Genomic DNA, 25,575 nt, shown 5'->3' on the forward strand with positions numbered 1-25,575 from the left:
GACCCCTGTAACTAAATCTTCTTTTATCTGAAAGATGTGCCATTTGTGAGAGCCTTTACTGGCATAAAAAGTTTGAATAAAATGATACGGGAATGAATGTTTGAGTTGGGGTACGAAAATGGGTGCAATAATATTTTTACACAGTTTAATTTGCTGATTTTCACAGGCATGCAAGCACAGCTGCAGAGAGCAGAGCTCTTCAGTTCTTCTTTGCAGCATTTGCAGCGTTTTGTTGTACAGCACTTCCACACTTCATGCGTTCTCGGCACATGCTGGATACCTCTTGAAGGCTCGTCCAAAATAACTCCCACTTTCCAGCCTTGGACTGCCAGCCCCACAATTGGTGTTGGGTTGTTTGCCTGATTGTATATTTACTGACGTAGTCTAATTGGTAGATTGCTCTTCTCAAACTCATGTCCTGCAACAGCACGTTACTTTGTCACGTTTCAATATATCACTCAAGGTGATTATGAACCGGTTAATTACTACTAATTAACTAACCACACCACGATCCACTCTCGCAGGCATACAATTAAATAGAGTCAACAAAAGTATAAGTTTCAGACGCCTGTTTATGTATAAACTCTCCACCTCCCTCGAGCCTTCACTCAAAATATGTTCCTTTTACGTTCTCAACACGTAAAAAACCAGTGTTCACTGACAAAATGCCAGTACTATGTAGAAAATTATAGTAACACGCTGAACCCGTGTAAATACAGTCGAAATGAGAATGTTCTGTTCGAAAAGCTCTAGTTCGTGCAGGTGTCACACACCCCACGTTGTCACTACTCCAATGAAATCATAGATACGAAAAGACAACGGTGGTCAACGGGGTGCGTACGACATGGTGCACTTAGCTTTATCTCTGCTGCTGCTGCTTAGCCGGTATGCTGGTTAGTCGGTTCGCTGGTTAGCCGGTCCGCTGGTTAGCCGGTTCGCTGGTTAGCCGGTCCGCTGGTTAGCCGGTCTCCTGGTTAGCCGGTCTCCTGGTTAGCGTAGCCTCAACAGTTCCCGCCAGAGTCAGCCGTGCCGATGTTACGGGAACGTAACGAACGAACGAAACGAACGAACGAAGGAAGGCTGCAAACAGAAAGCATCGGTGCACTAAACATGTCAGCTACCCCTCACCCACCACCTTAAAACATGTCATCTTTAAATATCTCATCGAGCACGTGGGCCTGCACAAAACTGACTTTTTACAACAACAAAACAGCCATTTTCCGTCCTTCTCTCCCTATCTGCAAAAACCATATACAGATTAGTATTTTAGCGTCACAGAGAGTAAATTATGCGCTAACCTGGAAAGAACAACAGAGAGTATTTCATTCCACAACACAGACTCATCAACAGCGTTAAATAATGATTTATTACCTCAAAAGCCTATGATTGTAACTCTCAATGGAAGCAAAGTCCGCCTCCTCCCTGGAACAGTCTCTGTTCGTCAACAGTGACCCAAAACGTCCAGAACCCCTTGTCGAATCCTTATGCGAAAGCCATCGCCGACGAAGGAAATGTGACGACTTGTCCTCAGCAAAATACGTGGCAGAGGAAAGGAATAACTTGTGGAAGTTCCCCTAGAGTGCCGAATATGATACTCGGTGAAAAACCATCATACTCTAGTAACTGTGTGTTAGGTCCTTCCCCTTCTGCCGCTGGGTGTCAAGTGTGTCGTCCTTGAGTCTCTGACAGACCACCTAGCCAAATACACGTGACTGACCTTGTCACCAAACCAGTCCAGCTATACACAGTTTTGCCTCCCCAAGCAGGAAAAAGACACGAGAAACTCAATCCCTGAAAATCCCGTGCGCGCTGTCAGCGAAAAAAACCGTCAGCCCTATGACAGCAGAAACCTGCACTGTGAAGCTCGTGCGTTTCAAAACATCCGTGCTCGGGAGCACTGTCAGCAAAAACTCTGCTGTGTCCAATATCACGCACAGGCGCTTTCTATCATACATTGACCCAGAACAGGCACTCCACTGAGTGACGCTTTCTTGGTCTCTGTCACCCGATCGTGACACACCTCCCCTCTTCAAGACGAAACCTCGGTTTCGCTCACAGTCATGTTCTCCTCTACAGCCCGAGAGAGAAAGTCAGCTCCAACATTGTTGGCGCCCGGAATGACGCGTACCGTGAATTGGTACGGTTGGAGAATCAACGCCCAGCGCATAAGTCTGGCGTTTGCCAACCTTGCAACCTGAAGATATTGCAGAGGTTGATGGTCTGTTTCCAGACAGAAAGGTCGTCCTCAAGAACGAGCAACCCCTCGTTTCACCCCTGATGACTGCAACCTTCTCTGTCTTCTTGTCTTTGTTCTTCTGGTCTTTGTTCTTCTCCCTGTAGGCTGTCCTCTCTATGTAGGCGCGCAGCAGGTTGGCGTGGTACAGGCGTGCTTTCCCGTTCATGACGATCCTGTAGTCGTTTTGGCCCACTTTCGCTGTCACCTCAAAAGGTCCTTGCCACTGCAGTTGTAGCTTGTTGTGTTTGACAGGTAGAAGTAGCAACACCCGTTCTCCAATCTTGAAGCTGCGCGGCCGTGCCTTGCGGTCGAATCCTCGCGCGTAACGCTGTGCTGCTCTTCCCAGGTTCTCTTGAGCCAATTTGCAGGTCTCTTCAATCCTGTTCCTGAGTTCTACGATGTAGGTCGCTGTCGTCTGCACCTCCTCGTCAGCTTCTTCGTCCGTCCAAGCTTGACGCAGGATAGCCATGGGACCGCGTACCTGTCTGCCGTACAACAACTCAAATGGGGAAAAACCCAAGCTCTCCTGAGGAACCTCGCGGTATGCAAAAAGCAATGCTGGGATGTACCTGTCCCACGTGCGTGGTTTCTCCTGAGCTAGTTTCCTCAGCATGGTCTTCAAGGTGCCATTGAACCTTTCCACCAGTCCGTTGCACTGAGCATGGTAAGGAGTGGTGAAGTGCTGCTCCAGTGATAGCAGTCGTGCTGCCTCCGCCATCACTCCTCCCGTGAACTGCGTGCCTCTGTCGGTGAGTACCTCTGATGGAATTCCCAGCCGGGACCACATAGTAACCAGAGCCTCAGCTACTCGCGTGGCTTCAATCGATTTCAGAGGGATCGCCTCTGGGTATCGAGTAGCGTAGTCCACCATGGTCAAAATGTATCTGTTTCCGTCCTCAGACGCAGGCAAGATGGGCCCGATGATGTCCACTGCCACCCGACGAAAGGGTTCGTCGATGAGCGGCATCTTCTCTAAGGGGACCTTCCTCACCCTTCCTTTGGCAACCACCTTCTGGCACTTATCGCAGGACGCACAGAAACGTCGGACATCCGTGCAGATGCCTGGCCAGTAAAAGTGGCGCCAGACACGATCCGTGGTCTTCTTGGTACCAAGATGACCTCCCAGAATCGAGTCGTGTGCCGTTGCCATGACACCCTCGCGAAACTCGCGAGGCACGACAACCTGTTTGAATGTACCTTCTTGGTTGCTGAACTCACGGTAGAGCAACTTCTTGTCCCTGAGGAACTTTGACCTCCCATGCTTCCCGCTCAGCTTCACCTTCCCCGACTTCGCGTGCTCCCGAGGAGTAGCTAAGGTCGGGTCAGAATCCTGAGCCTTCGCGAGAAGCGCGGGGGTCACGTTCCCCAGGGCAGCTCGTGCAGCAGGTAGGGGTTTGAGAGGTTTGTCCTCTCGCTCCGCCTGTGCCCGCGTGAGCACTGAAATGACGTCGGGAGACCGATAAACGGGAACCTCCCTGGTGACGCCGTCCACAAACTGAACCCGGTTTCCAATGAGCAGGTCGCATGGAGGATCGTCCATGACGACGGCCACAATGGTCCCCGTGAACAACGGGGTTACGACCTTGATCACTGCCGTGTTCAAGTCGTAAGCGTGAGATGCCTCGGCCATTCTCACCCTGATGCTGTCTCCTGTGTAGGCCATAGCTGGAACTAGACTCGCCCGAACCACTATCATGTCTGCCCCTGTGTCCCGCAGACCTTCGCCCTTCACTCCGTTAACGTAGACGTTGCAGTGGGGCTGGAAATGTTTCCTGGAGCACGGAACGCAGAGTTGTGGGATGGTGCATGAGCTCGTGACGTCCCTGAACTCCTCACTGCCAACGAAATGAACGCCCTTCTGGTCAGCCTGTCTCTTGTGGCAGTCCTTCTTCACGTGGCCCCGCTTGTTGCAGTAGTAACACTGGATGTCAGTTCTGGAACTCGATCCCTTGTGTCCCTGATCGTCCTTCCCGTCCTTGGGTCCTGAAGAACCCGAATTTCCCGTTTTTCCTGGCCGTGAGCCTGAAGATTTGCCGGAGATCGCCTGGGCGTCCTCGTGCACTCTGATCCAGTCGGCTGCCTCCTGAGTAGTCTTGGGCTGGTGCTCCTGCACGAAGGTCACCACCTCAGGTCGCAGGCTGGACATCAGTTGTTCCATGACTATGAGGTCGGCAAGGTCGTTGACGGTCCAGTCCTTTTCGGCCATCTCCACCCAGCGCCGCAGGTAGAGGTTAAGGCGTGCCACAAACTGATGACTCAGCTCGCCGCTCAGTCTCTTGCTGTTACGCAGACGTCGTCTGTAGGCTTCAGCAGTCAGGTTAAAGCGCTGGAGTAACGCCTTCTTAAGTGCCTGATAGTCTCTCGCCTCGTCGTCCTCCAAAGCGTTGTAGAGCTGCAATGCGCGTCCCTTTAAGCAGGTGCTAAGGCGGCTAGCCCACGTGGCCTCTTCCCACTTCTGGTCAGATGCAATGCGCTCAAACCGGCGTAAAAAATCGTCGAGCTCGTCCTTGTCATCGTCGAACGTCGGCAGTCTCGTACGGTCGGCAACAAACGTCGGCGCGCTAGCCTGAGTAAGCGTACCCTTCTCGGCCTGTAGCCTAGCTAGTTCTAGCTGGAGATCGCGATCCGCCTGCTCTTTCTCTTTCCGTTCCTGTCTGTCTCGTTCGGCCTGTCGTTCTTGTCTGTCAAGTTCGGCCTGTCGTTCCCTTTCTTGTCTTGCAAGTTCGTCTTTCTTTTCCTGTCGGTCACGTTCGGCCTGTCGTTCCCTTTCTTGCCTGTCAAGTTCGTCTTTCTCTTTCTTGTCCTGTCGGTCACGTTCGGCCTGTCGTTCGGCCTGTCGTTCCCTTTCTTGTCTGTCTCGTTCATCTTTCTCTTTCCGTTCTTGTCTGTCACGTTCGTCTTGTCGTTCCTGTCTCTCACGTTCGGCCTGTCGTTCTTGTCTGTCAAGCTCTTCTTTTCTCGTCTGTCGCTCTATGTCTTCCTTACGTTCTAACTCCTTGCGCTTAAGCAAACTACGCGCTCTAACGCGTGCGTCTCGCTCTGTCTGTTCCTCGCTACCAGGAGTCTCGAAAGTTAATCTCTTCGTAGGAGATCCCCCTGTAGCCATGGTTAGTTTTAGCAAAGCTTTATTACAAAAGTAAGTCTAACGCAGCTATAGCTAGAACACGCGGTGATGAAAGCGGTGGATACAAAAATCCAGCAACCGAAAAATGCAGAAGAAAAATCCAAACGGTGTAGAACAAAACGCGTAGCCTACTTTATGGCTGCTTTTTGCGGTGAAACAGAGTGTCTCCCACAGCCTTGGTTAGGACAGAAGTCCTCGGACCCTCCCCCCCCAAAATTCCAACAAAGTCAAAATATGGAGAAAAATCCAAGTAAAACAAGACGGTAGAAAAGTAACCTGTTACAGAATGCGAAACAACAATGTAGAGAAAACTGAGTAAAACGAATAACAAATCCGCTAACCCCGCTCAGCTCTCTGCAACGGAAAACCTCTGAACGTACAACAACAAAGATTCACAAACAAAGGAAAGGGAAGTAATCACAGTTAGCGCATACAATAACTCACAAATTACAATTTACATTTCCTGCAAGATGTGAATCGCTTAAGGTGTGGTATATGATCAAAACTATACAAAAAAGGGTAGCACCAAGCAGAAAATAAGTCGAGCACTGACGAGATTATCTGCTCTTAGTTATCCTTAATTGGTGGGTCTTCATCAGTTGGAAATTAACTGAGTAAATCCCGGCTTGGCCCCCACGTGTCACGTTTCAATATATCACTCAAGGTGATTATGAACCGGTTAATTACTACTAATTAACTAACCACACCACGATCCACTCTCGCAGGCATACAATTAAATAGAGTCAACAAAAGTATAAGTTTCAGACGCCTGTTTATGTATAAACTCTCCACCTCCCTCGAGCCTTCACTCAAAATATGTTCCTTTTACGTTCTCAACACGTAAAAAACCAGTGTTCACTGACAAAATGCCAGTACTATGTAGAAAATTATAGTAACACGCTGAACCCGTGTAAATACAGTCGAAATGAGAATGTTCTGTTCGAAAAGCTCTAGTTCGTGCAGGTGTCACACACCCCACGTTGTCACTACTCCAATGAAATCATAGATACGAAAAGACAACGGTGGTCAACGGGGTGCGTACGACATGGTGCACTTAGCTTTATCTCTGCTGCTGCTGCTTAGCCGGTATGCTGGTTAGTCGGTTCGCTGGTTAGCCGGTCCGCTGGTTAGCCGGTTCGCTGGTTAGCCGGTCCGCTGGTTAGCCGGTCTCCTGGTTAGCCGGTCTCCTGGTTAGCGTAGCCTCAACAGTTCCCGCCAGAGTCAGCCGTGCCGATGTTACGGGAACGTAACGAACGAACGAAACGAACGAACGAAGGAAGGCTGCAAACAGAAAGCATCGGTGCACTAAACATGTCAGCTACCCCTCACCCACCACCTTAAAACATGTCATCTTTAAATATCTCATCGAGCACGTGGGCCTGCACAAAACTGACTTTTTACAACAACAAAACAGCCATTTTCCGTCCTTCTCTCCCTATCTGCAAAAACCATATACAGATTAGTATTTTAGCGTCACAGAGAGTAAATTATGCGCTAACCTGGAAAGAACAACAGAGAGTATTTCATTCCACAACACAGACTCATCAACAGCGTTAAATAATGATTTATTACCTCAAAAGCCTATGATTGTAACTCTCAATGGAAGCAAAGTCCGCCTCCTCCCTGGAACAGTCTCTGTTCGTCAACAGTGACCCAAAACGTCCAGAACCCCTTGTCGAATCCTTATGCGAAAGCCATCGCCGACGAAGGAAATGTGACGACTTGTCCTCAGCAAAATACGTGGCAGAGGAAAGGAATAACTTGTGGAAGTTCCCCTAGAGTGCCGAATATGATACTCGGTGAAAAACCATCATACTCTAGTAACTGTGTGTTAGGTCCTTCCCCTTCTGCCGCTGGGTGTCAAGTGTGTCGTCCTTGAGTCTCTGACAGACCACCTAGCCAAATACACGTGACTGACCTTGTCACCAAACCAGTCCAGCTATACACAGTTTTGCCTCCCCAAGCAGGAAAAAGACACGAGAAACTCAATCCCTGAAAATCCCGTGCGCGCTGTCAGCGAAAAAAACCGTCAGCCCTATGACAGCAGAAACCTGCACTGTGAAGCTCGTGCGTTTCAAAACATCCGTGCTCGGGAGCACTGTCAGCAAAAACTCTGCTGTGTCCAATATCACGCACAGGCGCTTTCTATCATACATTGACCCAGAACAGGCACTCCACTGAGTGACGCTTTCTTGGTCTCTGTCACCCGATCGTGACACTTGTAAGGGTGTTTTGGGGAATTTGGCAGCGCTTTTGACTGAAGAGGTACCTTCTAGCACTGTTCACACCCAGGAAGTTTGGTTTTGTCCTGCAGAAGTACCACAAAATGCTCTTGAACTGACCTGTCAGTAGTACTTAGCTCTCAAAGAAGAGCAGACAACCTGAGGAAAGATTGTGTGATGTCTACTAATGCATGCCATACTTGTCAAGCCCCCAATACCACCGAAGAACAACACAGTATCACAGTCTGTAAAACTGTGAAACATGGGAAGGCAGGGTGACTTCTCGGGGCCAATGGCTTTGGCAATGTGGTGAGCAAAAAATGGCTGAATCCTTTTCCATAGCGATGCACACTTCATAAGCAGAAAACTGAAATCAGCTGGGATGAGAAGCAGACTGTCTTAGATGTCTCGCCTCCTCCAAATCCATGGTGTAGGAAATCCACCTGGGGTACCCTTCATACAAAAGCTGAAAAGTGACAATTTTATTTGAATAATGTTTACTATCTCAGAGAGTTAGCCAAAGTCTTCACACAAAAGATAAAAATGCAAAAATTGTATTTTAACTATTTGTATAATTCTTACTATTAAAGGTCAATACAAAAAAACTGTTTCCAGTTACCCAACTGATTCTTAAATCTTGCTGGCCGCTACATTCATTAGAATTCTAACAGTCGCTTACAGAATGTTGACCCTTGTATGGTAAACCCACCAACTTCACAGAGGTAGCTTACGCATATGTGTGCATACTTGTTAATTATCAAAAAAAAAGATGCAAACTGTTCAGCTACTCTGGAGGTATTAGGTACCAACCTTGATAGTAATGGTGAAATCAGCTCGTTTGTGTGGCACCGGCAGAATTGCTCATAATGTATTCACGCAGCACTCTTGTTCTCAGGAACCGGTGTGTGGTGTAACCCTCAGTTGTATATTCTGTTAAAATAAAATGCACATCAATGCACGGTCAACCTAAATTAAGTAAAAGGTTGAGAAAAAAGTAACACACCAAAATCGTAACAGTGTTGAGACTCAGACTCAGAGAGAGGTACCACTTTTTTCAAAACCACTCATTTCTCATTTCATTAGCACATAAGCTTATTGCATACTCTTGTCTTTTAGCTATCATCTTTGAAAGTTTGATCACAAGACCGTAGAGACATGGGGAATGGATCACAAGACCGTAGAGACCTGGGGAATGGTTTTTTTCCCCAAGCTGGCCCTCCTACTAGTTAGTACATGTCACTGTGGCCTACTCACTCCGCTAAGTCACTCCCCCTCCCCCTCAGTTTTTTTAGAAACTTATGGAAGTCAAGTCCTTTATAATAGGCAGGACTAATTATCATGCCTTGAACAATCTCTGTCTCCTTGCCTTTTATTCAAAGTTCTTTTAACTTGTCCAAAATCATGTGGGTGGCGAGCATGGTTTCCTTTCATTCAATCAACAGATAGATCTAGATCTATCACAATCCAGTTTCAGCAAGATTTGAAAGTGTGCAGCATTTCAGCGCTTCAGCCGATCAAAAACAGATCCGAGGAGACAAATAAAGATTATAATGACGTGAAATTGGTGAATGAAAGGGTAATCTTAAAAACTTACCCTCACAAACGTTGTTTTCGCTCAATCAAAACACGCATTGGTACGGAGGCCGCCATCTTGAATTTTCTAGCTGCGGATATATACTTTTCTAAAAAAAAATATAAAACTAAATGACAGAACACAAAAGTACCCATGAAAATATTTATTTCATGTATATATTATCACCAGACAACTTCTGGTGCATTGTTAATAATTGAAGTTTACATTTGCTGAGTTGGAAATATTTACTGCTGATGGCTTTTGGTATGAAAATCGTCTGCTGTAGGTGCAGCCTTTTATTCATTATTATAAACACAAAAATCAATTTCTGAAGTGGCTCTGTATCTGAAATCATTTAAAACATCATAAGGAACAATATCACGAAGTATCATGTTTGTCACAAGATGTGATTAATTGTTGAGTGATTCTGCAACATAGGAGCCCCACTACCATGTTCACTTCTCATTTCTGTGACCTGTCCTTTACAACCCGAACACCAGTAAAGAACGATAACCTGAATGTTCATCATCTCACCACAATGCTGTATTCTCCGTTTCCTCAACAGAAGGCTGCGTGGAGTGGGACCAGTGGCTGGACCTACACCAGCCCGGTCTGATGGTCCGCGATGACGTCACTCCCATGAACCTCCTGCAGGCGGCTTCACCATACTGTCGCGACCCTGTGCTCATCCAGTGCCGCACGGCCACTCCGGACAAAACTCCCTCGGAGCTGAGCGGCCAGCCAGTACGCTGCAACCTGTGGGACGGTCTGGTGTGCAAGGCCGAGGATGTGGAAGGACCTTCCTGCTTCAACTACGAGGTCCGTCTTGGATGCCTGAAGCAGACCGCCCAGTGCTGTGAGTGGAGAGTTGAATACTAGCTTTTCTTGTCGCCTAATATGCTGTATTGAGATGACCATCGGTGGAATTTACTGGAAGAGTTGGTTGTGGGATGTTCATGTCCCTTCAACCTGTTCGGCTATTTAGGACTGCCGTAAAAGAATGTTTATTTCTAGACCTCAATGATATTTGTGTTTTCATTCCAATTCGACTAGCGCTTTTTCTTTTGCTGGCGCCTTTTCTGTTGCTGGCGCCTTTTCTGTTGCTGAATCAAATTCTGTTCCCTTTCTTTAGGACTGGTCTGTTACAGAATTACAATGTCATAAAACATAAGATCATCTATTGTCCATACAATTAATTCAATGAATGGAAAAGTGTGGTTCATCTGCTCTTAAAACAACCAAACAACATATGACAACAACCTTAAAATAAAAAGAACAATAAAACATGCGAAGTAAGAACACCCAAAGTACTGCACGTCCGCCACATCCATACTGCACACACACACACACACACACACACACACACACACACACACACACACACACACACACACACACACACACACACACACACACACTCACTCACTTGCACACACACTCGCACGCATATGAGTTGCTGGTAAGTTATGTTTATCAGTTTCCATTCATTTATCAGTTTCCATTCACCCTTCTTTTCCTTCTTCGCAATTAAGATTGTCTGAATGCCCAACAGGATTTTTTGTATTTGACTCAACTCTTTTTTGTGTGACAAAATCAAAGTCCAATTTAGCTGTATTGGAATGACCATCCGTAAGGGAAGGGTGTGTGCTTTAAGCCAGTGGCAAATGTGTTAACCTAGCGTGGAAGAAGTTGTACTCCCTTCCTTAACCTCAACAGTTTCAGCTGAAGAGAAATTCTGCAGCGTGAAACAGCCCTGCAAACGTTGTAATAAATCACAACCACCTTTTGTTTTCAGTGACCAATGCTCCAACCGCCATTCCCACGGCCCAGCCCGGCGCCACCCCTGTACCCGTGTGCTACCCGAGTGTGGACAGAACGTCGTGTCCAGCCAGCTGTCCAGCTGGTCAGTACTGTGACGGGGCCAGGTGTGTCCCACGTAGCGAGTGTCCCTGTCTGCTGGACAACAAGGTCATCAGGGTCAGTGTTCATCTTTGTCTGCCTCTTTGTTTTATTGCAACGTGAGGCTTAATGTCATGCAGTGCTAAATCTCCTTGAACGCTATACAGACTCTACAGTTGCGATACATTACAGAACGACGTTGAAAGGCCCGTATACTGAGCACCAATCTTTTGCACGTATCTCAATTTACAATAAAGATTATAGACTGAACACTGTCCTTTCGTATCCCTGAAGAGTTTAGCAATCCAGGGTGAGAACGCAATGTCTGTCCATGTCATTAAAATAGTCCCATGGATAGCTTGTCCTTCCTTTTGACAAGACAACTATATTTATTGCGGAAAAGAATTCTGGCGCATCCGATTTAAGGATACAGAGGATAACATTTTATAATGTCCCGTGATGTTACCCTCATGGAAATTAGCTGTTGTTTTATCAAAACACTGGTAACCTTTCTACGTATAGGTGGTGTAAATAAACGTTAATTAAAATGTAATAGTGTTACATTTGTACACAGAACAAAATTATTTGAATCCGAACTCAAGCAGATAACATGTAGTTTTGTTACCAATGTTTCATGTGCTTTATTTTGACCAGCTTCTCAACCAGAAAAAAGGCCATTAAAGGTATCCTTTTTTTTACAGGCGCGTGATGTGACGACCAACGGTCAGTGTAAGACGTGCCAGTGTCTGAACGGCGAGGTCCGCTGTGTGCCCAAGACTTGCTCATCTTGCAGTCAGGTGTGTATACGCTTCCTCTAATTCTTCTTCTTCTGCCTTCAGCTGTAGTCTGGTTTTACAGACCTGTTTACCCATACTATTTTGGAATAATTAATTACTGTTATATAGGATTGAACATTGGATTTCCCTTCTTTGGGCCATGTGACGGCCAGAGGCCGACAACACTTTATATTTAGGCGGCCAGCCGAGACTACAAAAAAGTGCATGTTTGTGTCCGTTCAATCATAAACTGACTGTCTCGATCTGGGTAAAATGTCATATTTTGGTCAAAAATACAAATAACGAATAATAAACATAGTCAGAATCAACAAGCTATGAGCTATCTGATACATAATATATGATTGATTGATTTCTCCAGGGCGTGGGCCATCTGAACCGTACCACGTGCAACTGTGACTGTCTGACCTGCAAGGTTGGTGAGTTCCAGTGCAGCACCGGAAGCTGTATCCCACAATCCTCCAGGTGCAATGGCGTCATTGACTGTCAGAACGATGAACTGGACTGTGGTAAGTTAAGACTGTAGTTTATTCAAAGTTGGTTTTTTTTAAGTATGTGTTTGTCACCTGCATTTTTTACGTGCACGCGTAGAAAGCAGCGAAATATACCAACTTAGATTTGTATTTGCAAAAGTATTCGATGCGGCGATTTTTTTTTTCATTTTTTTTTTCATTACTTTATTGTCCCATCGCTGGGAAATTCGGGTCGCTTCCTCCTAGTGGAAAGCTAGCAGCAACGGAGTCGCGCTACCCAGGTGTCTGCGTGTTTAGGTGTATTCAGCCACCTGCACTTATGGCAGAATGACCAAGGTCTTTTACGTGCCATTGTGATGACACGGGGGTGGGACATGGCTTCCGTCTCTGGGTCTGCACATAAAGTTGACCCGTGTCCGTCCCGGCCCGAATTCGAACCTGCGACCTTTCGATCACAAGTCCAGTGCTCTACCAACTGAGCTACCTGGTCAGCAGAGATTAATACAGGGCTTTTTCTTTATCCAATCGATTTTGTTTCAAACGGGAGTAGAAACATTGGAACGCCTGTTTTTTAATCCCATGCATCTCTTCTTAAAACCACGTTTTTAGGGCCGACCTCTTGGTGGGACCAGTATATATACGCCGTGATTTCAGGAACATTCATTCAGGTCTCATTAAAAATCCAAACTGTCCAGGCAAATTGATTGCTCTAAGGTCGTTCACTAGATTTACTGATCATCATATAAAGTTAGAACTAAATCCAATATCTGTGTTTTGTGTTCAACAGTTGTTCAGGCCACGTTCGTTCCACCTACAGCCGCTCCAACCGCCGAGCCGCACATTCACCCTGGCCACAGGAGAATCGTCACCCCACCACCGCCACCAGGTAGGCTTTGGCCAAACCTCTGTTGTACGATATATACAAGAGTCGTTTCAATTATTGAAGAAATGTCACAAGAAATGCCACGCATGGGGCCAGGAAAAGAGTTTATATACCCAAACCCATTTCTAGATGGGAGAAGATTTTTGAAATTTTAAACAAAAAAAGTGTGTATGTAAGACGGGAAGAGTGTAATGTGAGACCCGAAGAACAAAAACAATTACAACATCGGTGTTCGGTCTTGTGTAAGAAGACCCGGCTCGTTTATCATTAGTTTGAAGGAAGTGAGATTGGGCCAGAACACTCTCACTGTTGTGCCCGTAACAACGTTAAATGAAATTACGGCCTGATTTGTTTTAAAGGATGGTTCTGCTGCAGTGGGCTTTCACGTTTTAAACATGTTAAACCGTAGAGCTTGGGATGAGCCTGCCATTGTCGTACCTGGAACAAGCATACATAAAACTACAGCTTTGTCTGATGGGAGAGGATGGATTTTGACACTGTGAATTTTATCTTCATGTTTCAACCGATTTCATTGTGGAAGCTAGGACGAGGAAAGAGTCATGTATTTTGTTCTGAACAAGCATAAACAATATCAATGGTTGGTCCGATTTAAGAGTATAGTTTCTCAGTATTTAACATTTAACTCCAATGCTAGGCAATTAAAAATGTGAATAATTGAACAATAGTAACATATGTTGTCACTGGAACAAGCATCAGCATGTCCTTATTTTTTTTGCAGAATGCTATGGCAAAACATGTCCAGAGATGAAAGATATCGTCTGCCCAGCCGTAAGTATTATTGCCTCTTAATACCACTCCTTTTTTCCAGTTACTTGTATGCATTACTCGTGTACCCGTCCACCATGTTTAGATTTCAGAATGTCACTGCAATTGCACTGAATTTGGTTTCATTCTCAGGTTAACCTTGGTCCTATTTCAGTGCCTCCTTATTCTAGTTTTGTCTCGTTTAAACCTTCTTGGTTCCGATATTGTCCTATTTCAGTACCTCCTTATTCTAGTTTTGTCTCGTTTAAACCTTCTTGGTTCCGATATTGTCCTATTTCAGTACCTCCTTATTCTAGTTTTGTCTCGTTTAAACCTTCTTGGTTCCGATATTGTCCTATTTCAGTACCTCCTTATTCTAGTTTTGTCTCGTTTAAACCTTCTTGGTTCCGATATTGTCCTATTTCAGTACCTCCTTATTCTAGTTTTGTCTCGTTTAAACCTTCTTGGTTCCGATATTGTCCTATTTCAGTACCTCCTTATTCTAGTTTTGTCTCGTTTAAACCTTCTTGGTTCCGATATTGTCCTATTTCAGTACCTCCTTATTCTAGTTTTGTCTCGTTTAAACCTTCTTGTTTCTGATTATGACATTGTTTGCTTTTTTATCTTCAAAACAGCTCATACGAATGTTGGGGGTTGTCTTCATTTGTTATTCTTTAAAACCACGTGTAAATGTAAAGTTTTGATTTTTCTTTTCCTCCCACAGGGCTCGCAGCTAGTTGAGATCATGGAACCCTGCAACTGTACCAAAAAGGCTTGCAGTGAGTGTTAATACATTTCTGTTGTTGCCTCTGTTCTTTTTTCCCTCCCTATCTTGATGTTCTGTTTATGCACGTGTGAGTGAGTCTTTCGTTCTGTCGTCTACTCTTTCCTTTCTTCTTTCTGTCTGCCTGAAAGGTTTTCTTTCTTCTGCTCTGTTGTGTAACATTCTTTCCTTTCTTCTTTCTGTCTGCCTGAAAGGTTTTCTTTCTTCTGCTCTGTTGTGTAACATTCTTTCCTTTCTTCTTTCTGTCTGCCTGAAAGGTTTTCTTTCTTCTGCTCTGTTGTGTAACATTCTTTCCTTTCTTCTTTCTGTCTGCCTGAAAGGTTTTCTTTCTTCTGCTCTGTTGTGTAACATTCTTTCCTTTCTTCTTTCTGTCTGCCTGAAAGGTTTTCTTTCTTCTGCTCTGTTGTGTAACATTCTTTCCTTTCTTCTTTCTGTCTGCCTGAAAGGTTTTCTTTCTTCTGCTCTGTTGTGTAAAATTCTTTCCTTTCTTCTTTCTGTCTGCCTGAAAGGTTTTCTTTCTTCTGCTCTGTTGTGTAACATTCTTTCCTTTCTTCTTTCTGTCTGCCTGAAAGGTTTTCTTTCTTCTGCTCTGTTGTGTAACATTCTTTCCTTTCTTCTTTCTGTCTGCCTGAAAGGTTTTCTTTCTTCTGCTCTGTTGTGTAACATTCTTTCCTTTCTTCTTTCTGTCTGCCTGAAAGGTTTTCTTTCTTCTGCTCTGTTGTGTAACATTCTTTCCTTTCTTCTTTCTGTCTGCCTGAAAGGTTTTCTTTCTTCTGCTCTGTTGTGTAACATTCTTTCCTTTCTTCTTTCTGTCTGCCTGAAAGGTTTTCTTTCTTCTGCTCTGTTGTGTAACATTCTTTCCTTTCTTCTTTCTGTCTGCCTGAAAGGTTTTCTTTCTTCTGCTCTGTTGTGTAAAATTCTTTCCTTTCTTCTTTCTGTCTGCCTGAAAGGTTTTCTTTCTTCTGCTCTGTTGTGTAACATTCTTTCCTTTCTCTTCTTCTCACATTCTAATTTTCTTTTTTTTCCCTGTCTATTTTCTTCCTTTCATCTTCATTCGCTTTTTGTCATACTTGTTTCATATTATACTGAAATCTAATACAATTGTTGGTTTGTGTTTTCACCGTGTCATTCTCTGTCCCCTCAGTGACAACAGTGAAACCAGTGTGTCGCTACACGCACAGTGTGACGGTCAGTAACGGACTGGACGATGGTCAAACCACACCCATGGACGTTGTTTACCAGGTCAGTCTGTGGTTGAAGATGTGGTCAGTGGTCAGACCAGTACATCTGCGGATTCTAGATTCATTACAAAGCCGATACATGCAGATGCTGAAAAGTTCTTGTAAAAGTCAACTGTTGTTCCTGGCAAACAAGACTAAATTAGAGAGTAAAGAACAAGAACATGAACCCTTTAAGATTTATAATTTTATTTTTATTTTATTTTTAGTCCAGTGTAGTGTCTTTAAAAATAAAAACAAATTTGTTTTATGCCGAAAAGAGTGTATTTGTTCTGTTTTGTTTTAACGGTGTTGGTTGTTTTATTGTTTGTGGGGTTTTTTTGCGAGTGTGTGTGCAAACAAATTGTTCCAAATCTCACACAAAAAATGCCATTCCAGTTTAGGTTTGAAAAGATTACACATGTTAAAAAGTATGAAATTGTAACTGATGTTTATGTCTTGTGCATAGTGATTTGTACAGCATTGCAGAGATTTTGTCATGGTCTATGCAAGACGTCTAGATGTACGTTGATTGCTGGTACGACGATTCTGACATTACCCAATATTGACGGACAGTCAGTCAATGTTAGATATATTGCTAATTCTCTGGACATTTTGTATTTACTGTAAAGAAATTACAAAAGTATTTGTCTCAGTTTTGGCTGTTCCATATCCCTCCCTCTGATTATTATTTCTTTTTGTTCACTCTTTTCTTGTACTTTTCAGTATTTCAAAATGTCTTTTCTTTCAAAAAGTCTTTAGTCACTTGCTCAACTAAATTCTGGGATAATTACATTTTCATATTATATTTGTTTGTTTTTAAATTTAGGTGTTTTTGTTTTTGAAGTGGGGAAGCAATAAAGAGGTCGTCGATATCAGTTTTAAATGTGGTCGATATCACTTTTGCACTGAGCTCAGTTTTGCCCAATTGACCAATGGAAATCCACGTAACATATGAAATAGCAATATAAGTATATATCTATACAAGTCTGAATGGTTTGTTGTTTTGTTGCAGCCTGGCGAGTCGTGGCGCGACGGTCTGTGCAAGACGTGCAGCTGTATGGTCAGTGGGGATGGGTCCGTCTCCGTGTCTTGTCAGCAACAACGCTGTCCTGCCTGCCAGCCGGTCAGTCATTTCTACATCTATGTTCTTCTTCTTCTTCTTGTCGATCACACTATCAATATCATTTTGTGTGTATATGCGTGGCACCATGGTTGTCTAGAGAGCGCCAATGGCCTAGTACCTCCGTCTTCAGCTCTCCTGTTTTTTAATTATCCCAGTTTCCTTCTGGTAGACGATTTGCCGACCAAAGCTGACGAGCATCGTCTGCCCGGGTTTGTGTCTTCGGTGTGTCCTTCCCCGTAGCTAGAGCTTTTATGGCGGCTCTTAATCGCCATGATGAACCTGTCATTGGACATGTGAGGCATTTTGTAGAAGTAGCGGAGCCACCCTCTACCCCACCCTGTCCTGGTAGGAACATCGCCAGTTGGGGACTGCGTATTTGCTAAAGCTAGCTTATTCGCAGCTAACCCCTATATCGAAGGGCCGTACACTATCGACCTCCTGTGACCCGCCGGGTTTGGGATGGTCGCCCCGCTACTGATTTGGAGGTAGCCTGGTCCCAGTACATCTATGTTCAAAGTGTTATTTCATTACGTGAGATTCATATTGACTCAGTCTTATTTTCCTCGTATGTCATTCCAAAATATCTCGAAGGTGACGGTTGAATACTGAAGAGGACAGCACACCTCATTTAGAATGGCTGTGTTATATCCTATTGCACATTCTTTTGAGACAAGAGTTGAAGAAAAGAGAAACTATACTAACCTCTATTCTCAGTATTGAAATGAAATTGGATCAAGGGAATAAAACATATAAGGAGAACAACAACTAAAAAATACTGTTCGATGTTTTGGTTAATGTAGACATAAATGCATCCAAATGTGCATTACGTCACCTGTAGGTGATTCATTCTCGAGTTGCTTAATTGGAACAGCACCTTGGCAATGTGAAAATAAAGCCAAGCAGGTGGTAAGAATATATTGATCTGAAAACGTCTTTGTTTTCTTTTAAGTATTCATCTGCACATGTATACTTTACCATGTACCGCTGATCTTGAGGACTTGAGGAATTGGTACACTTATATATTGTGCATTTATCACGTGCATTACTGTTTTGACAGGGTGAAGAGGCAGTGACTGAAAGTGACGACTGCTGTGGACGCTGCCGCCCTGTGGGATGTATGGTCAACGCTACACTCTACAAGGTCGGTTCCACAATTTTGATTCTTTGTCTTGAGATTGAAAATGGCCTCCGTTCCTATTACATGTCCTTCTGTCGCTCTTTTTCTTTGTTTCTGTAGGCTTGAAGTCCAAATCGTTATTAACAGGGTTATCTAACGTTCCTAAAATGTGTTAAACAGGTATTGTAAAGAGCAAATTACACCATGCTATTATTCTTTTTATGTCTTGTTTTTCAATGTTGCCATTTGGTTTATTTTATCACCTTAATAAACTCCTTTGCAACCTTTCTGCGGAGCGAGACACTGAAATAAAACTGCACGATCAGTTACGTTATGTGTGCACTTTTTCAGTTAGACATTTCTCTAAAATATAAACTGGGTGTTCAAAGGCAATGTCTAACGCGTAATTATGTTTTTGGCAGGATGGTGAAGTAATCCCAACCGCCAGCAGCTGCTACAGCAAGACGTGTGTCAGAGACGCGCATCACAATACGTTCTACGTACGTGAAGTCCAGCGTCAGTGTCCGCGTCTTGACACGCTCCCGACCTGTCTACATGTAAGTGACGCATCAGCCTTAAGGATATATGATACTAACGCAAAAAAAAAAAATAGGTCTGTTTACGGTAACCCGACCGACCCTAGTTTTTTCGCGCGACCCTAGACTTTTTTTTGGCATTTGGAAAAAAAAATTAAAAAAATCGTGTTTTTTTGGCAAAATAACGTAAAATTATGGTTTTTTTGGAAAAAAAAAAAAAAAAAAAAAAAAAAAAAATCCCGACCTACCGACCCTATTTTTTTTTTTGGCCTAATACATGCACAGGCTGGCGGTGACATTACGGATACTTTTCTTCTGTCGATATGACGAAGACACTGAGACGAACTTATATTTTCAGAAGTCTTCATCAATTTTCAGTGACATAATTTGTACGTGAAGCCGTTATTCACGCTATGAAGGCTTCTAGAACTTTGTTTCGCATTGACATCAGTGATTTTACTTTGGAAGATATATATTTGTGTGTGTGTGTGTTTTTAGGTTTTTTTTTATCGGTATTGTTTGTTTGCAGGATTCCGACAGATACGACGGGGCTGGATGCTGCATGACGTGTGTTCCCAAAAGTAAGTTGTTCAGATTCTTTCCTTGGGGCTTACATTCAGTCGTAACTATCCCAACATGCTTGCTTTTCCTTGTTTGTTTAGTGCACAGCGAATGCAAGACGTTTTGCCCCCGAAAAAGCGCAGAAAGGACGAACAAAAGATAACGCTTCCGCAGCATGAATGATGGCGTTCAGTAGCACGATTTACTTAGGAACGTTTAAAACTCACAATAACTTAATGACAGGTATTGAATATCGAGAAACTCTAATCCAAAAATATTCAATCAGTAAATGTTTTCACATACATAACAATAAGCAATTATTTGTCTTTTCCACTCCTCTCTGTCCTCTCTGGCCAGGGTGTTACAAATCCGTCTTTATCTCTTCCCTCCCCTTCGAGAGATTGTTACGAAGCGGTTTACTCGTATCTGGGGTAATGTGTATTGTTGTAAATAGAATAGACTATAGCGATGGTCAGACATTGGAAAGGGCTATAGGCTGCATACCGTCGCGTTGACCGCAGTTGAACCTTTGTGTAACTGACAAGGTTTTTCACGTGCAAGTAATGCAGACGACAGCTCACTGGCAATGTCATAGCAAGAACGACTTTGTAAAATCAGTCGCCGTCAAGGAGCCAAGCTCGACTCATGTTTTTCGTAACACTTTAGCAGACGGGCTCCTGTTTTAGGTATCTGACTGAAGAAGGATGAAGACTGACGAACTTTCCCTATCAGCTTACATGATATCTTCCATTTTCATATTCATGCCAGGCCGGCGACTGTACTAAATGTTGGCTTTACACTCTTTTGAGGTATGTTTGAAACCGGTTATATTTTCATGTCATGCTGTCGTATGTGAGAAGAGTGACTGTTTCTGTGTTTAATGTTATTGTGTAGGCCTAAGCTATTGTGCTACACTGCTTAAACATGTGAGGGTTTTACGTAACGTTTTCTTGGCTTTAGAAAACAGGAATTAACGTGTAAATAATTATATTGGCTCATGCAGCTTAATATGTTGGACGAGTGAGTATTTTTATTGTGCGAGTGAAAGAAACTAAAGACAAGTTGACTTATGGACTATAAACTTTACAGTGTTCCAACTGGGGGGTTTTCATCGCCGGAGGCTGAACTGAACCAGTCAACTGCGGCTTGTGGACATGACCATGGCATGGAGAGCTGGCAGGGTTCTACAGTTAGCCGCCGAGACGAACTGGAAGGATCAAGGACTACGTCAAGCAATGGTTGCGGTGTCGTGAGGACTGGTGCACCCTTGTCAGTCGTCTGAAGGACTTACAGCCATACCAACATCTTGAAAGCCGAAAGATGGCAGTAGGGTAACGTACAGTAGAATACCTATTCGTCTTACCTGTTAAGCTGCTTTGTTTGAGCCAAAAGGTGTCTGCGTCTTGGACTGTAGAGTTTCTTGCGGTGTTGTCGGCCTAGAGTACTGGTCGAAGCCCGGAAATGATTTTGTGATGTAAAAAGCTTTGTAAACTAATAATAATTAGTCTTGGCAGTGTCAAGATCCATTTAACACCAGGTTTTTGCGTGTGTGAGTGCGTGTGCGCTTGTGCCTTGTAAGCTACTGTAGCGGACAACTAATCAGATTACATTCAAGCCTGTAAACAAATACTAAACTTATAGAGTGGTGTAGAGACATTTATGAGTGTCTAGAAACCGGCCAATAAAGGACCATAACATCTGGCGCAATAAGGGCTATACCACTCCATAACAAATGGCGCCCAATAGTGTTTGTTTGTTTGACCCTTTAGCAGTATTGTTTTCTATCTCAAGGCACGTGCGCTTACACGGGTGTGAATGATTGTTTTGTTTGTCCTGTTTGTCCAGTAACATTTTCAGATTTGATTTGATTTTTGATTTGATGTGTTGACTGGCATATTCTTGCAAGGTCTTACTCGAGTTTCATTCATGATATTTTTTTTTTAAACAGCTTCTGAACATGACCTATATATAATTCTTTTGACTTTTTGGATAATCTCTGATCGAGATTCAGAAAATTTCATCGTTTTTTCAACAATTCATTTTCTTTTGAGGAAAGGGGGTGATGTTACGAAGCGGTTTACTCGTATCTGGGGTAATGTGTATTGTTGTAAATAGAATAGACTATAGCGATGGTCAGACATTGGAAAGGGCTATAGGCTGCATACCGTCGCGTTGACCGCAGTTGAACCTTTGTGTAACTGACAAGGTTTTTCACGTGCAAGTAATGCAGACGACAGCTCACTGGCAATGTCATAGCAAGAACGACTTTGTAAAATCAGTCGCCGTCAAGGAGCCAAGCTCGACTCATGTTTTTCGTAACACTTTAGCAGACGGGCTCCTGTTTTAGGTATCTGACTGAAGAAGGATGAAGACTGACGAACTTTCCCTATCAGCTTACATGATATCTTCCATTTTCATATTCATGCCAGGCCGGCGACTGTACTAAATGTTGGCTTTACACTCTTTTGAGGTATGTTTGAAACCGGTTATATTTTCATGTCATGCTGTCGTATGTGAGAAGAGTGACTGTTTCTGTGTTTAATGTTATTGTGTAGGCCTAAGCTATTGTGCTACACTGCTTAAACATGTGAGGGTTTTACGTAACGTTTTCTTGGCTTTAGAAAACAGGAATTAACGTGTAAATAATTATATTGGCTCATGCAGCTTAATATGTTGGACGAGTGAGTATTTTTATTGTGCGAGTGAAAGAAACTAAAGACAAGTTGACTTATGGACTATAAACTTTACAGTGTTCCAACTGGGGGGTTTTCATCGCCGGAGGCTGAACTGAACCAGTCAACTGCGGCTTGTGGACATGACCATGGCATGGAGAGCTGGCAGGGTTCTACAGTTAGCCGCCGAGACGAACTGGAAGGATCAAGGACTACGTCAAGCAATGGTTGCGGTGTCGTGAGGACTGGTGCACCCTTGTCAGTCGTCTGAAGGACTTACAGCCATACCAACATCTTGAAAGCCGAAAGATGGCAGTAGGGTAACGTACAGTAGAATACCTATTCGTCTTACCTGTTAAGCTGCTTTGTTTGAGCCAAAAGGTGTCTGCGTCTTGGACTGTAGAGTTTCTTGCGGTGTTGTCGGCCTAGAGTACTGGTCGAAGCCCGGAAATGATTTTGTGATGTAAAAAGCTTTGTAAACTAATAATAATTAGTCTTGGCAGTGTCAAGATCCATTTAACACCAGGTTTTTGCGTGTGTGAGTGCGTGTGCGCTTGTGCCTTGTAAGCTACTGTAGCGGACAACTAATCAGATTACATTCAAGCCTGTAAACAAATACTAAACTTATAGAGTGGTGTAGAGACATTTATGAGTGTCTAGAAACGGGCCAATAAGGGACCATAACATCTGGCGCAATAAGGGCTATACCACTCCATAACAGAGATCACGGATATCAAACACAATGATCATGACATCTGCTTTAGATCTAGCAATTCCAACCTGCACAACTAAAGCCAGGGGTCCTGATTTGACCTATATGGTCCGCTGGACCCAAAAAGCAACAACAATCAAATCAAATCAAACTAAAGCCAAAATACCTTCTTGCAGCCATGCTGAAGACCAACTCCTCAGACTGCGGAGGCTGCTCCCCTCGTCCAGTGTTCACAATCCTCCGGGACAGCGTTGGTCACTTCACCGTCCACAACCCCCAGGGCTCTCCCTGTCGCAACACCCACCCCCTCCCGGATCTCACGCAGTGCGGAGGCCAGTGCGGATCTCACAGCAGCTACCGCGATCTGATTGGTGGATTCCAGGCCACGTGCTCGTGCTGTCAGCCAACCGGCGTCAGCCAGCGTCACGTGACTCTGACGTGTGATGACGGAAGCAGTCTGGAGCACAGCTACACAGTGCCTGACGCGTGTCAATGTGGAGCCTGTAATGGCGGACAGTGAAACCATGTGAACACAACTGTTTTTCGGACCTAACCTCGATTTTCGCAAAGAATGATGATGATGATGATGCTAGTCTGTTTTATTTATTTTTCCGTCCAAAACTCTAACAAACTGTGCCTATTGTTTTGACCTGAAACATCAGGTCTGTTGTAATTTATGATGCAAGTTTATGATAAATGTTGAAGGTTGTGGTGTTCCACATCACCTAAAATCAGAGGAATGATACCTCATAATGCCAAAACAAACATGTGCATCTAGCCCAGTAAAGAGGTACAGAAGCGTAGAAAAGTATTAATTTGTATCGATGAGGTATGAACACGTACAACATTCGTGCGTAGGAAATATGAAATGTGCCTGCTTTTAAATCCAGTGTCTCTGACATATAAATATAAAATTTACAACGATACATGCAACAATGTTCCTAAACAATTTTCAAAAGCAACAAAACCCCTGTCTAACGCAGTTAAATGTGCGTATCATTGTATCAGTCTCTTAGAAAGTTATCTACTGTAAAGTTCAGTCGCAATTTGGTTGTTGCTACCCTTTGGATGTTTTGGCAATAGGCACGAGTATAAGAGGTACAATACTTTCATGTACTTCAAGGATCTGGAAATACCGTTAATATCTGGTCACGTGATATAAGCATTTGCTTGAGTGCGTGTCCTAGCTGTGTGTTTCGAACTGTTCATGCGAAGAAATTCTGAATAAAATTTTGTTTAAACCAAATACCGTTAATTGTTTCCTGTTGATTTATTTGTTGCAATAAATTTTATGCAAGCAAGACATATTTCCTTTTGTTCTGTGCCTGGTGCTCTTTGTACGCTTTTATTCCCTCAGGGGTTTCTCTCTTGGTTGATTTGGTGATCGGCTTGGAGAAGTAACTTTTGAGACACTACTGTTTCGTTTTTGGGAACAGTTTGTTCTCCATACGCTTCAAAACATTTTTCAGTCTGTAATTGTCCCTCTGTTTATCATCTATGCGTACATCGCACGTGCAAACACCCGCACAAACAGAGACGTACTGATTCACTCTCTCTCTCTCTCTCTCTCTCTCTCTCTCTCTCTCTCTCTCTCTCTCTCTCTCTCTCTCTCTCTCTCTCTCTCTCTCTCATCACACACTGACACACACACACACACACACACACACACCGTGACACACACACACACACACGAACACACACACACACACACAAAATGAAATGCTACTCACCGATTTCAATGACAATAAGATAATTCAAACATTCAAAATACATGCGCTCGAGACAGGAAGAAAGGAAAACTGTGCAAGCAAAATAAGTTACAAAGGACATTATATTTAGAAGAAAAATATGTACTAGACAAAACAAAGACCACACTCTTCGAGCTTTCACCTTCCTTCGTGTGAAAGCGGTCAATGACACCTCTAATGATCTGCCCAGGCTTATATACAAAAATGACAGCATTTTTTTCACTTGTACACACACTAAATAGTCATTGTAGATGTGTACTGTGTGTGCAAGTGAACGAATGCTGTTCGTTTTTGTACATAAGTCGGAGGAAGCATGCTGGGTATTTTCGTGTTTCTATAACCCACCAAACTCTGACATGGATTACAGGATCTTTTTCGTGCGCACTTGGTCTTGTGCTTGCGTGTACACCCGGGGGTGTTCGGACACCGAGGAGAGTCTGCAGACAAAGTTGACTCTGAGAAATAAATCTCTCGCCGAACGTGGGGACGAACTCACGCTGACAGCGGCCAACTGGATACAAATCCAGCGCGCTACCGACTGAGCTACATCCCCGCCCGTGTACACACAGTAAACATCTACAATGACTATTTTCTGTGCAAAGTAGGAATTTCTTGCTGAACTAAATTGGCAGATTGACATAGATATCAGTGACGTAATTACTTCAACCAATAAATCCCGAAGCCTATCATAATAGTGTAGTATTTCATCCCCTTGTGATAAATCCCATTCTGCACAGTAAGCAGCTATTACGCGACTTTTTTTTGTTTTTGTTTTTTGTTTGGGGGGGGGGGGGGGGGGTACCACATTTCATGCTGAAGCCCGATCAGATCTTACACAGTGATCTGACTTGTTTTCAAATGAAAGACTGTGCCTTTAACTACAGCACTGTCACTCAATTACAAGGACAAAGGGGAAAATCACATGCATCTAGACGACGGAAACAACCCCATCGCTAGCGGTCAAAACACAAGTCCATTGCGACACGGGCGTAGTACGGAAGTCAGAGGAGGTCGGTCGGTGATGGTCCGTTTTCGACTGGTTAACAGTTGTTTCACTCTGAGACTGGATGCATTTGTTGTGAAACGTAGGCAGACACATAACATAATTATGTCTACATTAGTTGAAAGCAGTC

The 25,575-nt window shown here is 43.8% G+C and overlaps 1 protein-coding gene and 1 long non-coding RNA gene across 2 annotated transcripts in view; both read left to right on the top strand.

Annotated features, from left to right (window-relative positions):
• The window catches only part of LOC138981212 (uncharacterized), a 128,247-nt gene extending 104,250 nt beyond the window's left edge, over positions 1-23,997 (top strand). Inside the window, exons 69-81 of the mRNA XM_070354059.1 lie at positions 9,721-10,011; positions 10,951-11,132; positions 11,756-11,851; positions 12,210-12,357; positions 13,109-13,207; positions 13,944-13,993; positions 14,694-14,748; positions 15,898-15,995; positions 16,986-17,096; positions 18,154-18,237; positions 18,636-18,770; positions 19,279-19,330; positions 22,871-23,997. Of these exons, the coding sequence (XP_070210160.1) occupies positions 9,721-10,011; positions 10,951-11,132; positions 11,756-11,851; positions 12,210-12,357; positions 13,109-13,207; positions 13,944-13,993; positions 14,694-14,748; positions 15,898-15,995; positions 16,986-17,096; positions 18,154-18,237; positions 18,636-18,770; positions 19,279-19,330; positions 22,871-23,214 (1,745 nt within the window). The 3' untranslated portion in view covers positions 23,215-23,997. The remainder of the gene's footprint in view (positions 1-9,720; positions 10,012-10,950; positions 11,133-11,755; positions 11,852-12,209; positions 12,358-13,108; positions 13,208-13,943; positions 13,994-14,693; positions 14,749-15,897; positions 15,996-16,985; positions 17,097-18,153; positions 18,238-18,635; positions 18,771-19,278; positions 19,331-22,870) is intronic.
• LOC138981214 (uncharacterized) lies at positions 19,715-22,502 on the top strand. The gene is made up of 2 exons (XR_011460586.1): positions 19,715-21,780; positions 22,061-22,502. It is a non-coding gene; the product is annotated as an uncharacterized lncRNA (long non-coding RNA).
• Positions 23,998-25,575: the final 1,578 nt, after the last annotated feature.

Source organism: Littorina saxatilis, linkage group LG12 (assembly GCF_037325665.1).
Source record: "Littorina saxatilis isolate snail1 linkage group LG12, US_GU_Lsax_2.0, whole genome shotgun sequence".
In the NCBI taxonomy this organism is placed as follows: Eukaryota; Metazoa; Mollusca; class Gastropoda; order Littorinimorpha; family Littorinidae; genus Littorina; species Littorina saxatilis.